This window comes from Marmota monax, unplaced genomic scaffold (assembly GCF_021218885.2).
Source record: "Marmota monax isolate L192 unplaced genomic scaffold, Marmota_monax_Labrador192_F-V1.1 WCK01_AAM20220418_F8-fsc00072, whole genome shotgun sequence".
Taxonomy (NCBI): domain Eukaryota; kingdom Metazoa; phylum Chordata; class Mammalia; order Rodentia; family Sciuridae; genus Marmota; species Marmota monax.
The window spans coordinates 736358-750506 of NW_026692356.1; the positions used below are offsets into that span (position 1 = coordinate 736358).

General features: G+C 36.0%; 1 protein-coding gene across 7 annotated transcripts in view; it reads right to left on the reverse strand.

The window, feature by feature from the left end:
• Positions 1–3875: 3875 nt before the first annotated feature.
• Arhgap21 (Rho GTPase activating protein 21) overlaps positions 3876–14149 on the reverse strand; it is a 123603-nt gene continuing 113329 nt past the window's right edge. For all 7 annotated transcript variants that reach the window (XM_058578601.1, XM_058578598.1, XM_046442253.2 and 4 more), the window contains 5 exons: positions 11134–11259; positions 10922–10963; positions 10515–10620; positions 8603–8634; positions 3876–6347 (listed from right to left, as the gene is read on the reverse strand). In XM_058578601.1, coding sequence (XP_058434584.1) covers positions 4656–6347; positions 8603–8634; positions 10515–10620; positions 10922–10963; positions 11134–11259 — 1998 coding nt within the window. In that variant the 3' untranslated portion in view covers positions 3876–4655. The remainder of the gene's footprint in view (positions 6348–8602; positions 8635–10514; positions 10621–10921; positions 10964–11133; positions 11260–14149) is intronic.

The following is a 14149-nucleotide window of genomic DNA, read 5'->3' on the forward strand; positions in this document are numbered from 1 at the left end:
AGAAGAATCCTAGAACGGTAGACTGGAAATTACTTTAGGATCATCCATTTTTTAAAAAAATATATTTTTAGTTGTAGATGGACATAATATATTTATTTTTATGTGGTGCTGAGGATCGAACCCAGGGTCTCACACCTGCAAGGCAAGTGCTCTACCACTAAGCTACAGCCTCAGCCCCTAGGATCATCCGTTTTAATTCACTGGTTTTTATACATCAGAGAACTAGGTCCCAGAGAAGTGAAGTGAGTTGCCTAAAGTTACATGGTTGGCTAGTAGCAAGGTCAGGGCTGTCACCTGGAATCATCACCACTTGGTGTGGCATTAGAGAGTTGAGGTTAGGGTTCAAGAATGCACATGACCTTATGAAAAATCAAGGAATATGAGTTTTTAATATCTCCATATATTTTCATCCGTCAACTTCAAAGGCCAGAAACTCCACCTCAGCATGAATGTTTCAAGAATGAACCCTAAACAAATGCTGTGTCCTATCTTGCAGTAAAGCAGCAGGTACTTTATAAAATACCTCTTAAATTTGAGCGAAAAATCCTCAAAGCATTTTTATTAAAAAGTACTATAAGTCCCCCACTCCCTTTATCCACTTCGTTACTTGAGGTCAACCAAAAACATTAATGGAAAGCTTCTGAAATAACTCATTAAATTGCTGTTCTGAATAGCATAAGATCTTGTGCCATTCCTCTCCACTTCACCTGGGTCACAAAACAAGCCCCTGTGCGCATCCAGGCTGTACATATAAGCTGCTTGCCCTTTGGCAGTTGGGCAAGAGATGACGTTTGTATAACTTTCATTATAGCTATCATTATATTACTCTACTTTATTATCATTTATTGAGTCTCTTACTGTGCTTAATATAAACTTTATCATAAGTATGTATATAAAAAACATAATACGATAATGTGTTGCTTAAGTACTGGGGTATGTTCTGAGAAATGTTAGGTGATTTTATCAGGTGAATGTCATGGATACAACCCTAGATGGTAAAGGTCAATCAAGGCCGCTTGATGCAATGAAGAGATGTGGTAAACTTGAGATGTAGGAGACCACTGCTGGCATAAATTGGTGCCAATGTAGTGTTTCATAGTAAAATTTTTATAGGAGTAAATTCAAAACTAATGGTTAAAAGTCTAGGAAGTACATAAAAAGTAACACAAATATGTGCCACACATATTTGTATGCTGTACTTTTATATGGCAAGCACTACAGGATTGTTCATACCAGCATCACCACAAACACATAAGATGTCACACTATGGCCTTATGATGGCTATGATGTCACTAGACAATAGGAATTGTCCTGCTCCATTGTACATGTGGTCCCACTATTCACCCAAATTCCATGGTGGCATCTGACCATGTATGTGATTTAACCAGGTACTAACCACATTTTCAGGTATCCACTTCAGGTCTTGGAATCTCTCTCTCTACCCAATAAGGGGACCTGCTGTAAAGGCAAAAATGAAAAACACTATCTATGAGATGAACCAATTCTAAACATTAGTGTTACTGAGGTGAGACTAGAATTTAAATGGACTGAGGGTACTCGGTTTGAATAACTATAAATCACTGAATTATTCATGTAAAATCAGGTTACTTAAAGCCAACAATCTTCTGAGTGCTTTTAGAGAAACCATTATTTAAAAATTTACTAAAAATAATACTTTATTATAGTAGTACATATTTCTTTATTAGAATAAATTTCATTTTGGAGGCTTCAGTGTGACAGAAGTATCAAAATTTCCACAGAACTGCATTATGTCCCACATATCTGTGATTTTCCTGCCTGACATTCTTACAGATATTAATTTTTTAAAAAACCTATTTACAATGATCTAAGTTTAGGGGATACCTATTTTCAACTTAAGGCTGAATAACCCTTATCTAAAATGTTTGGGACCAGAAATATTCCAAACTGAGTTTCTCAAATTTTGGAAAATTCACATAGACATTACTGGCTAAGCATCCCTAATCCAAACTGCTATAAAATCAAACTCTTGAGCATTGTGTCACTGTTTAAAAAAAAAAAAAAAGAATCCTGTTTCAGACCTTCTTGGATTTTTTGGATTTTGAACTCTTGGATTGGGACTATATGCTGCTACAAGAGATCAGCCCTGAAAATAGAAGCACAAAAAGACTGGAAATTAAAGAATGAAAAAAAAAAAAAAACCAAATTACATAAACACTAGCTATATTAATATTATAGCAAATAACTTTAAGGCAAGGATCTTTGGTAGAGATAACGAGGAATGTTCCATGTTTGGAAGGTTAATCCACATGATGATAGATATAACAATTCTTAAATTCACTTAGTAACCTAACTTCAAAATATATAAGGAAAAAACTAACAGACAAAAATGAGACAGATCTATAATCATGAGACTTGGGAGATATGAAAAACATGATTAATGAATTTGATCTAATCAATCTAACGTAGACCCCAATGATGACACAATACATATCCTTTCCATGTAGATATGGAACATTTCTCAAAACTGATCATATACTGGATCAAAATTAATGTCTCAATTTCAAATGCCTGAAAATATGTTCAGTGACCAAGTAGCATCATGCTAGTCATTAGTGTAATTAGAAAGCCTTTAAATGTATGGAAATTAAACATACATCCAAGTAATTCAGAAAATCAGAATGGAAACTAGAAAATGTTTTAAAATTAATAAAATACAGTATACAGCCTATAGTAGATAGTAGAAAATGGGACTAGAAAACCAACAACCTAAGCAATCATCATCTCAGGAAGTTAAAAAATGCACAGCCAACAAAATCCAAACAGATAAGTATATTACACGTAGAGCAGAATGAATGAAATATAATTGAGCCTGCATCTAACTTTTTAAATGTATGGAAGTTTTTTTTTTTTTTTATTTAAATATTTTTTAGTTGTAGTTGGACACAATATTTACATTTATTTTTATGTGGTGCTGAGGATCGAACCCAGGGCCTCTCACATGCTAGGTGAGTGCTCTACTGCTGAGCCACAACTCCAGCCCCTGAAAAGTCTTTGATGGTTTTAATAATACCAACTTTTCCATGTAAGCTAAGCAAAAGTGTGCTGTTTTTCTCAGGCCTCTACTATCTGCCAAGGCCTGTTTAAGAGGTTCATGGTATACCTCCATTTGATTACTGCCTTGTGATCAATCAATCGATCCATCTATCTGAAACATCTGACCCCCTTCATTGTTTTTATAATGTAGTTGTGCCTGAATGTTTGTTTGCATATTGAAATGTTACAAACTCTTTTCCTTTTGTAGTAAGGGAATCGATCTATATCACAAAGTATGTTGAATATATCCAAACTTGGATGTGGATGCATTAACTATGATTCATGATAAAGAATTTCAGAATCTTTTTAGAATAGGATTGTTGGGTCTCAGAGAGTTGAGACTCTGAATTCTATGAGTTTTAAGGTCCTTCTCAGCCTTAACATTCTGAGATTTTCTGTGATCATTATTTCTATGAATAGCTCTAATCTGTTTTGCAACTAGTGTGTGGCAAACACTATATTTGGAACGGTGTCCCATTTAAATCTAGTAAGTTCCCTTAAGTGGGGTAGGAATATTGTCACTGTTTACGAGATGTAAACAGTGAGATGTAAATTGGACAAACTGTTTAAGAAGAATTGAGTCAAATAACTCCAGAACTCATGTTCTTTTCAAAGTTCTTTAAGAAAAGTTAAATATGTATATGGAAGTGAGGTTAAGCTAATATAAGTATTTATAAGGGATTGCTGCCAGCCACAGCAATAAAGAGATGGAATGTATAAATGTAGTAGGCAATTTTTTAAAAAGTTAGGGCTAATTAGTTATATAAATGGTAACATTTAAAAACAGAAACCATGCAAAGTTCACCAAAACAATTTTTATTTCCAGTGTTTAATTGGGTATGCACACAGGCATGACACAGGTTTGGATCATTAGGTCCTCATGCAGAATTATATTCTTCTCAATAAAGAAGCCAGTTCCATCCAGGATCCACTATCTACACACCTATGTTACAACATTTATATCAAATCTGGTATCTGAAGAAAAGATACACATATAATATGTTCATTTAAGTTACGTATTTTACAGAAAGATTAAAAATTCAAGTCACACAAAACTCAAAAACTGTATTAAAATTTGAATATAAAACTCAGATCCACCTGGAATGACTAAAGAATGGAAGTTCTGTATCCACCTGTGTTAAAACTGGTAAATGTAATGAAATTTATTACCAATAAAACGCATTCATTTATTTAATGTAAGTTATCTAATTTTAACAATATGGCACCCTAAAAATCAAATGTATTTTATGATGAGGCACTTTTGTTAGTGATGAAACCAAAAGAACAAATTTGCTGCATACTAATTCAGCGATTTTCTTCAGTAATTCGGGGTATATACTATGTAGTGAGTTGCAACAAATACCTTGCTCATTTGTATACAACTATCCAATATATTTTTAAATATATATGTGTTCTTCTGGCTGTAGTAATGCACTGTAAAGTTATTTCACAGTGCAAAATGATGAAACCAGCCCAAATGAAGGCTGCATAATAACAATTCTGGTACAAGAAAACATTTACAGAGTTACTGAAACGTGTAACAGTAGCTTTTTATTTGCTAGAGTGGACATACCCCAAGTTTAAAGACAGGGATGAAACTGTGCTTTACTCCCTGGGGTTTCAGACAGTTTATGAGGATGGGCATTAGTTGCAGAACTAGCATTTTGGCTCATGTTCTGGAAGTTTTCTCCATTTATTTGGTCAGGTAACTGTGGTGTTATGGAAAGATGTGGCCTATTTGTTGAAGCCAAAGTACTAGAAGAACTGCCAGTGTCAGATTGAAAAGACCAAGTTGTCTCGGTCCTGGGTGTTTCTGATGTGCCAGGGTTCTCCAGCTGGGGGTCTCCGGTTTCTCCTCTGCTAAGGTCAGATGTGCTCGTGCGTAGGCGCTCCCTGGCAAGCCAGTCTGAGATTGAGAGGTCCTGGGCTGAGCATTTTGGTTTTAATCGATTCACAGCTGAAAGTTCAGATTCTCTCTCCCCACTCTGCTCATGTGCTTTCCAGAAATTCAAAACGCTGATTTCAGTAGCATCTCTGTGTCCTCCTAGTGTGTGTCTGCGCTTGATATTTTTCCTTTTAGCAGTTTCGGCATTTGTTTTTTGATTCCCTACTCCAAACATATCATCTGCAGGTGCTCTGGGTCTCAGCTTGAGTCGATCTGCTATTTTCGTTTTCCAAGTGGGTTCTGGCTTTTCTGATTCACTTCTGGTTGGTGTTAGTAGACTCCCAGTTGATTTTCCTTTTTTCATGACATCAAACACTTTGGTTATTGAAGGTGTTTCTTTCTCGCTCTTGGTATCTCCTAGACTTCCACTGTCTGACTTGAATCTTGCAGACTTTTTTCTGGATAGTGTATCACATTCAATAAGTTTATGTGAACTAAAGAGTTGTCTCCGGCTATCTAAACTTGGTGTTAAACTTCCCTCGGTACAACTTACTTCACTTCCTTCTGAGTTTCTACGGCTTGTCTTAGTAACCTCTTGCAGTTTTCCTCGGAAAACCCTCTCGGAAGTCAAAGCTGTGGGGAAGACAGGAAACTCGCTCTCACTGTCTGTCTCCACAGGCCGCCCCTCACTTATCAGTTCGCTTCTCTCATCATCAGCCTCATCTCCCTTGCTTTCTGCCACAGATTGCACTTCAGGGCTTAGTCGACTGGAGTCGAGGCTAGTCAAGTACATAGTTGATGATGTAGTGGAATAATCTGAGGTGATGGTGCCAACATTGGCCAAAAACTCACAATGTTTAGGTTCTGGACTGGTGGATTTCTTGGTAGAAAACCTTGCCAGAGAAGCCTGGGAAGATGTGCTAAGCAAAGTGCCAGAGTCAGACCCTGTCTCTTCAAAATGGGAGGACTTTTGTGAGAGAAGTGATTTAGAGCTCTCTTTCAGGATAGTAAAGCGACTGCTAAGAGTTGGCGACCTGTTATGTTTGGAACTGTGTGGTGGGGAGGGTTCTTCAGATGGCGTGCTCCCTTTTCGTAGAGATGTCTTATCATCTTTTGTTGTGCTGTCTGTCTTAGAACTGTTTTCTTTGGCAATGATGAGCCTTTGTTTTCTGCCTATTGTCTCACTTTCCTTTTTGGACTCTTCTTTAATGTCATTGTGACACTGTTCCACATTTTCCTTCTTAAAAAATACATTGTCCAATTCGTCTTCTGAGCTACTGGGTTGTGCTTTTTCTTTTGGCTTTTTCCTCTTTCGACTAGCAGCTGCAAAGATGGAGGACACAAGCAGTTCTCTGCTATACTGATCCTTTCCAGATCCCCAAGAACCCTGGGAAGCAACCAGAGAAATAAGATTGTGAACAAAAGAACCATGCTGATTGTAATTTGTTTTTTATACCCCCTTTTAAACTTAGCCAAAGACAAATTTTTATTTAACCACCAATCCCATCTCTTGCCTGGTTGTATTTATTTGTCAAGTCATAACTCAACACAAGAGTTTTCCCTGAAAGACAGATGTATTTGAGAGGCAACTAGCTCTCCTGATTCTTAATAATTTTCCTGTAACTGACTTTCCCTGCTTCTTTCATCTGGAACACAGGTTTAATAATTAAATAATGTTCTAATAAAATTGAATATAATATTACTGTAATAGGCCATTAACATTTTATGGTGAAATCAATTTTCCAACTACAGACTACATATGACAGATCCATGACAGTATCGTATAAGCCAACTAGATTTCCACTGGTTCAGCCAGATTGAATCTTCAGGTATTTGCCTTAGGTAGACCAGGTTAGAAATGCCTTCATTTATTTAATGGTAACAACACAATTGGAAAATTTCAAATAACATAAGGTCAAAGGATCTTTGATCTTTATCATGGAATCATTTAAATGTACCATTATTGGTAAAGTCAACTTTTATGTATAATAGGTCCTTTCTACAACTATTTAGTTTGTTCATAATGTCTGTACGCTAAGGGAATGGCTGGGGACAAGGGTCAATACATTCTTGTTTTAGCACACAACAAGATAGGGAGGCAGGAAGTATGCTGAGTAATGGATCAGAAATTATATTTCTCTTGCAATAAAAATTTTAAACAAGTGAAACTGAGAAAATGAGGTCTTTTAACAAGGCTTCTATATTAAAAAGGATCAAATCACAGATTAATAGGATTTTGTTTTCATGTTATAAAGGATTTCCTAAATACCCATTACATTCTAAATGGTTACTCACATTTTCTCACACTCTGATGAAGACTACAGGGAATAATGGTTGTGATTGGGCTCTGAATTAGGAGACCTGATGTTCCATCCTCTAGCTTGTTGTATAGAACACTGAACAAGTGATTGATCCACTTTTAAACATCTCAATTTCATTGTTTATGGGAGAAGCAAATCTTTAAATGTGTTGAGGCAAGGGACTAGACTACTACTTCTTTTTTTTTTTTTTTTTACAATTGAGAAAGTGGTCGAAGTAGTTACAGCATTTGGACACCCACTACATTTAGGGTATGGCAGACTACCACTTAGATGAAGAGACAGGTGAAGGAACATGTTAAAGGCAGATATTTCAAACAAATCCTTTCTTCTGGCAAAAACTTTTGGAAACTGCCATGTCCCTTTAGACCTTTATTAATCTAGAACAATGAATTATAAGGAATAAAACCTGACTGCATCTAGATAGGGAAATGGAAGAAAATTCTTTGTGTAGAAAAATGTACATTAGATAATAATGTATTCTAATGTCAGTATCCTGAGTATAATTATACTGTCATTAATTTAGGTAAAAGGGTTGGGTGTTATTCTAACTTCTCTGTAGGTTTCAAGTTTTTAAAAATAAACAGTAGGAGCACAAAGATGGTGAAAGTCCTAAGTGATACTGGTGATAAAAACAGACTTCTGTTAGAAATCATACAATTCTAGTTGCTATTGTCTCAGCAGTCTACACAGTGATTCAAAAAACTTTTTTTAAAAATATTTTTCAGTTGCACACAATACCTTTATTCCATTTGTTTATTTTTATGTGGTGCTGAGGATGGAACCCAATCAAGGCCTGCACATGCTAGGAGAGCACTTTACCACGGAGGCCACAACCCCAAAACACTTTCTAAGAATGCTACATAAGAATTTCATATAAACTGCTCAAAAAAAAAAAAAAAAAAAATTGTAATTTGGTGTTACTATCAATAGAATAAAAATTATGTAAAAATACTAACAATAAAGCCAAAATGGCAAAAATATATGCATTTTCTATAACAATGTATAGTAATAACAGAAGTTCATAATGCTAATAAAGTTATTTACAGATAAAATGATATCATGTTATCACAGAAGCAGCAGGACTGGCATGTGGTGGTAATTGTTGATGATGGATAAGGAGTACCTCATACCATTCTCTCCAATTCTGTATGTGTTGGAATAACTCTGGAAAGTTTTCTGACTCACAACTCGGTACTAGTTTAAGACTAATTTTTCTATTTATTAGAATTTATTGTTCTGGCTCATAACATCAGCCTGAAAGCAATCCCCTCCTCCAACCCCCAAATATTCCTAAACTGTATAAAACAAAAAGATAATTTACCTTAGATTTTGTTGAGTCACTAGTGGCTGAATCTGAGAAGTTAAATAAAACATGGTCAGTATTAGCCAATCTTTCCTGCTTTCAACAAACAATGCAAAACTTATGAAGACAGGCACAGAACAAATGTGAAAGCAAAACTCAAAACAAGAGAACACAGTGGATAGTCAGAGCTCACAAAGATGCAAGCTGCACCACAGAAAGCCACCGCCATGAAAGGATGCTGTGAATTGTAGGCAGAACCAGCTCAATGATAGGAATGGCAAAGGAGCCCTGTACTAAACAAAAACAGAAATACTAATGTTTATTTTCTAAATATTAAATTTAGCAATAAAGAAGCTTGAAGACCTTTTAAGAATTATATCATGTACCACATCCTGTATCTGAAACTGATACACAATGTAGAACTTTTAAGATCGTTGGCTCTCCTAGCTACCAATTGAAACACTCATATTGGTATATTTGTTTATTTTTGTCAGACTTAAATATTATAAGCATATACTGTACGCATATGGATACAAAAAGAGGCATTAGGATAATCCTGCTATCAGGTCACTTTGGTTTTTATTAGATAATGTTGATTTTTGTGCTTCAGACCCCAGTTTCATGTCAGGGATCTTTTTGACTAGTTTGGTTAAATTGCTACCAGTTTTATAATTATCTATTAACAGACGCTATTATGGAAATGGAAAAATGAAGACCATAATTTTACTGTCTGGCAAAAACTCAGATTATACAATTATAAAGAGGGTAGAACGGGGCTAGCACTATTTAGAATAATACAAATTTTGAAATTTTATCTTTCAACTTCTGGGAAATTGATTTTCAAAATTAATGAGCTGAGCCCCATGCCACACCCCTTTTAACACATGGCTAAATGCTTTATGACTTTAAGAACTGGTAGACCATACCATGCTATTTCTCCTCAGGGTCTGCTTCAGAAATAACAAGAAACAGCAAAAAACTTTTAAGAAAGTAGTATTGATCTGTTTTACAATATTCTTAAGAGAAACTTTACAACACAGATCAACTGTGTTTGCATTTACAAGAATCGGGGGTTTCTGCAGACAAGGCAGCTACAGTGTGGACAACAATCCTCCTTCTTTCTACAGTTCCAGCTGTCCATCAGGGACATCACAGAATCCACTAGTGACATTACCGTGTGATAGACTCCTCCCACTTCGCCTGTTCAACATCAGTATAGATTTGCCTGTGTCAGTAAGTGCTGAAAAAACCCTTTAGGACTAAAACAAGAACTAGAGACAAAGGGAGAACATTGTGTGAAACAACATGCTAGATTAGTGCAACAGTCTGGCAGGAGAAACTTTTCATCAAAAGAGCCTATAAAAACTAATACTTAACCAAGCATTAGGGTGGCAATAGGAAAAGAAGAAAATAAAGGTCAAAGAGATTGACTTTTACTGTGATATCTATAGTGACAGATAATACACTGTACTTGAGAATGGTGTCCATTAGCAGTTTGACACATGTAACTTGCTGCTCTTAAACAGAACTTCTAGGTCAGGAATAAGAACTACATATACAGTCTAGATCATACTTTCTGCCATCACAGCAACCACATATTCAGTAGCATAAATCTGTTTTACCTTGTGATGACTATTACATGGAAACTGTGAATTAAAAAAAAAAAAAAGAACAAAACAGTGGTTTGCATGCTCATTTCCCTCATATTTCCATTCTGACAAACATTACAACTCCATGCATTGTCAATGGCATTATAGGCACTGGAAGATAATTAAGATCAATCAGAAAAGGAAGATTATTTATTAGTAGAAAGGAAAAAAAGAAAAAGAATAAAATCATAGTGAATCGTTACTCATGACTGATTTGTTCTTTCATGTTATAAGAATGTAGCTTTTAACCTAGAGCACAATATTGCCTAGGCAAGAGTTACCTGATACATCTCCAGGGGAGACTCCTGTCCTTCCAATGTTGGTGAGTAAATGATCTATGTTTGGCACTGGCTGGGAGTCTACTGTGTTTTCCTCCTGCACTGAGGTCTATGGTTAACAAACAAAGATCTCTTCATCATCTCTTCAAAGATATTTTAAAATTCAAACAACATTTTAGTAAAAGATATATTACTGAAGGAGCGCTTATGCTTAACATTTTTATATTGGTTATACATCATTAACTGCAAAAAAAGCTTCATATGATCAGAGACTAAGGAGCTAGAGACCTGCTTTCAGGATGCAAAGCGGGCAATAGCATACAAAGCAGGAGGTTGACACTGTTGTAGCATCAGGATCTTGAGTCCCAAATGAAAATAACTGAGTGCAAATGCTGCTGCACAATACTTACAAGAGGCTCTTCAGCACCCTCTTCCGTGAAAAACCAGTCATGCTAAAATTTAAAATAAAAGAGGTGAAAAGAAAAATTAAATAATCCCCTAAATATACTTTATATCTTGGAGGATAGTTTTTTTTAGACAAAGAAAAAAGACCAAATTCTATCCTACCAAGTATCAGCTGCTCATGAAAATGAATGGTCTCAGAGATGAAGAGGGAACTTACATGCTGGATGAGTGTCTCTACAATCTTGTACTGGTCGGGCATGTGTGTGACCATGTGGGTCATGTTGTCTTCTGATGTTCGAACTAGAGTGGGACCAAAAACAATTGCTAGGTTTCTTGGTTCCATCTGAAAGAATAAATGATGGTGGAAAATTTAAAAAAAAATTTTTAATATAAAAATTCCCTTTGTAGGTCTGGCACTTTAGATCTAAAAAGTTATTTTTGATAGAGAAAAAAATACAAAGCAAATTTTTTTTTAATCCTTTGTAGTCCTATCACAATTTAGGACATTGCCTGACACTGCTGTTATCGTCTGGATCTGCAGGCAATAGGGGTTGATACTGCTCATTTCATAATTCAACCTTATTATAATTGAGCGCTACTGTCTTCCAGATCATGCACAGCCACTGAACTGACCTGAATATATACATTATTCTCTACCTTAAACTGAAATCACTCTGATGAAAGGGAGTGATAGTGGTATTCCTAGCTTCTGGTGTTCTCTTATTTTCTTCTCAGTCTTGTTGGTTTCTGGAGAACTTTAAGGAGTAATGCCACAAAATGAGAAAATCGTCATTTTTCTAATACTGTAATGATTATCACTGAGGAAAAGGATGAATAATTATGTCACCAAATATAATGTGTGGATTTTGTCTAGATATTTAAACAAATAACTAAAGAGACATTTTAAAAATGAGTCAAACAGAACATGAATATTAATATTCTAGTAAATTTAGTTGTTTAATAATGTGGTGGTGTTAAAAGGGGGAGAAAAACCTGTTTAAAACAAAATATTATTTTTTACTGTATACCGTGTATATACATCACCTGCTTAAAAAGGTGATATGCAGCTGAAAAAGTATAATGTTTCTTTTTCATTTTTCTTGCTGGATAAATATAACATGAATAACCTTCTTTAAAATAGTGATAACTGGCTGGGAGTGATGGCGCATGCATGTAAGCCCAGCAGCTAGGGAGGCTGAGGCTGGAGGATCACGAGTTCAAAGCCAGCCTCCGCAAAAGTGAGGTGCTAAGCTACTCAGTGAGACCCTGTCTCTAAATAAAATGCAAAATAGGGCTGGGGATGTGGCTTGGTGGGTGAGTGCCCCTGAGTTCAATCACCAGCACCCCAAAATAGTGACAACTGGTATTTGTAGATATTTTGCTTTTAAGAGTACTATTCAACCTTAGAAAAGGGAAGATCTCCCATGTTCTTGGATAGGCAGGATTAATATTGTCAAAATGGTCATACTACCAAAAATGCTACAAAGATTTAATGCGATTCTTATTAAGGTTCTGATGATGTTCTTTATAGAAACGGAAAAAGAGGAGGCCCAGAATAACCAAACCAATCCTCAAGGAAAAAAGTGAAACAGGAGGCATCCTTATACCACACCTTAAATTATACTACAGAGCAATAGTAATAAAACTGGCATGGTATTAGCACAAAAACAGACACAAAGACACATGGTATAGAATAGAAGACTCAGAGACAAACCCACATAAATAGTTATCTCATACAGACAAAGACGCCATTAACATACATTGGAGAAAAGATAGCCTCTTCAAAAAATGGTGCTGGAGAAACTGGAAATACATATGTAATAGAATGAAACTGAACCCCTGTCTCTCACCCTGCACAAAACTCAAGTCAAAGTGGATCAGGGACCTACGCATTAGACCACAGATCCTGTGTTTACAAGAAGAAAAAGTAGGCCCAAATTCCATCATGTTGGCTTAGGAATGGAATTCCTCAACAAGAGCACAAGAAATAACATCAAAAATCAATAAATGGGATTGTATCAAACTACTAAAGCTTCTTCACAGCAAAGGAAACAAGACCATGAAGAGAGAGCCTACAGAATGGGAGAAAATCTTAGCCATCTGCACCTCAGAGCATTAATCTGCAGAATATAGAAAGAACTCAAAAAACTTAACAAAAAAAGCAAATAACCCAATCAATATAAGGGCAAAGGAACTGAACAGGCACTTCAAAGAAGAAATACAAAAGGCCAAATATATGAAAAAAATGCTCAACATCTCTCGCAATTAGAGAAATGCAAACTAAAAACTACATTGAGATTCCATCTCACTCTAGTCAGAATGGCAATTTATCAAGATTACAATTAACAATACAATAAGTGTTGGCGAGAATGTGGGGGGGAAAGGTACACTCATACATTGCTGGTGGGACTGCAAATTGGTACAACCACTATGGAAAGCAGTATGAAGATTCCTCAGAAAAGCTGGAATGGAACCACTGTTTGACTCCTCAGTATATATGCAAAGGACTTTAAATAAGCATACTATAGTGACACAACCACATCAATGTCTATAGCAGCTTAATTCACAATAGCTAAGCTATGGAAACAACCTAGGTGCCCATCAACAGACAAATGGATAAAGAAAATGTGCTGCATATTACACAATGGAATACTACTCAGCCATAAAAAAATGAAATTATGGCATTTCCCAGTAATTGGATGGAACTAGAGACTATCATGCTAAGTGAAATAAATCCCAAAGAACCAAAGGCTGAATATTCTCTCTGATATATGGATGCTAACACACAATGAGGAGATGGGGAGGGGAATAAGGAAGAGAGTGGAATAAACTTGACATAATTTTCCTTTGTTTATATATAAATACATAACCAGGGTAAATCTACATTATGTACAACCACAAGAACAGGAAGTTATACTCCATGTATCTATAATATATCAAAATACATGATACTGTCACGTATAAGTAAAAAGAACAAATAAAAAATTTAAGGAGTGCTCTTCAGCCAGTTTGATGTATTTTTAGAGTTTTTGTTGAATTCTAAACCTATTTTTGACAACTGGGCATGAAGCAATGAAGGATTGTCGCTCCCCGCGACAAGGGTACATGGGAGACCAGCCTGTCGTCTCCGTGGCACCAGCTGTCGGAACCGCCCTCCAACAGAGGTAGTGAAGTGCACTAGACCAGCTAGTGTCTCCGGGGCTGAGAGAGAGGGTTAACTGTCTTGAACATGC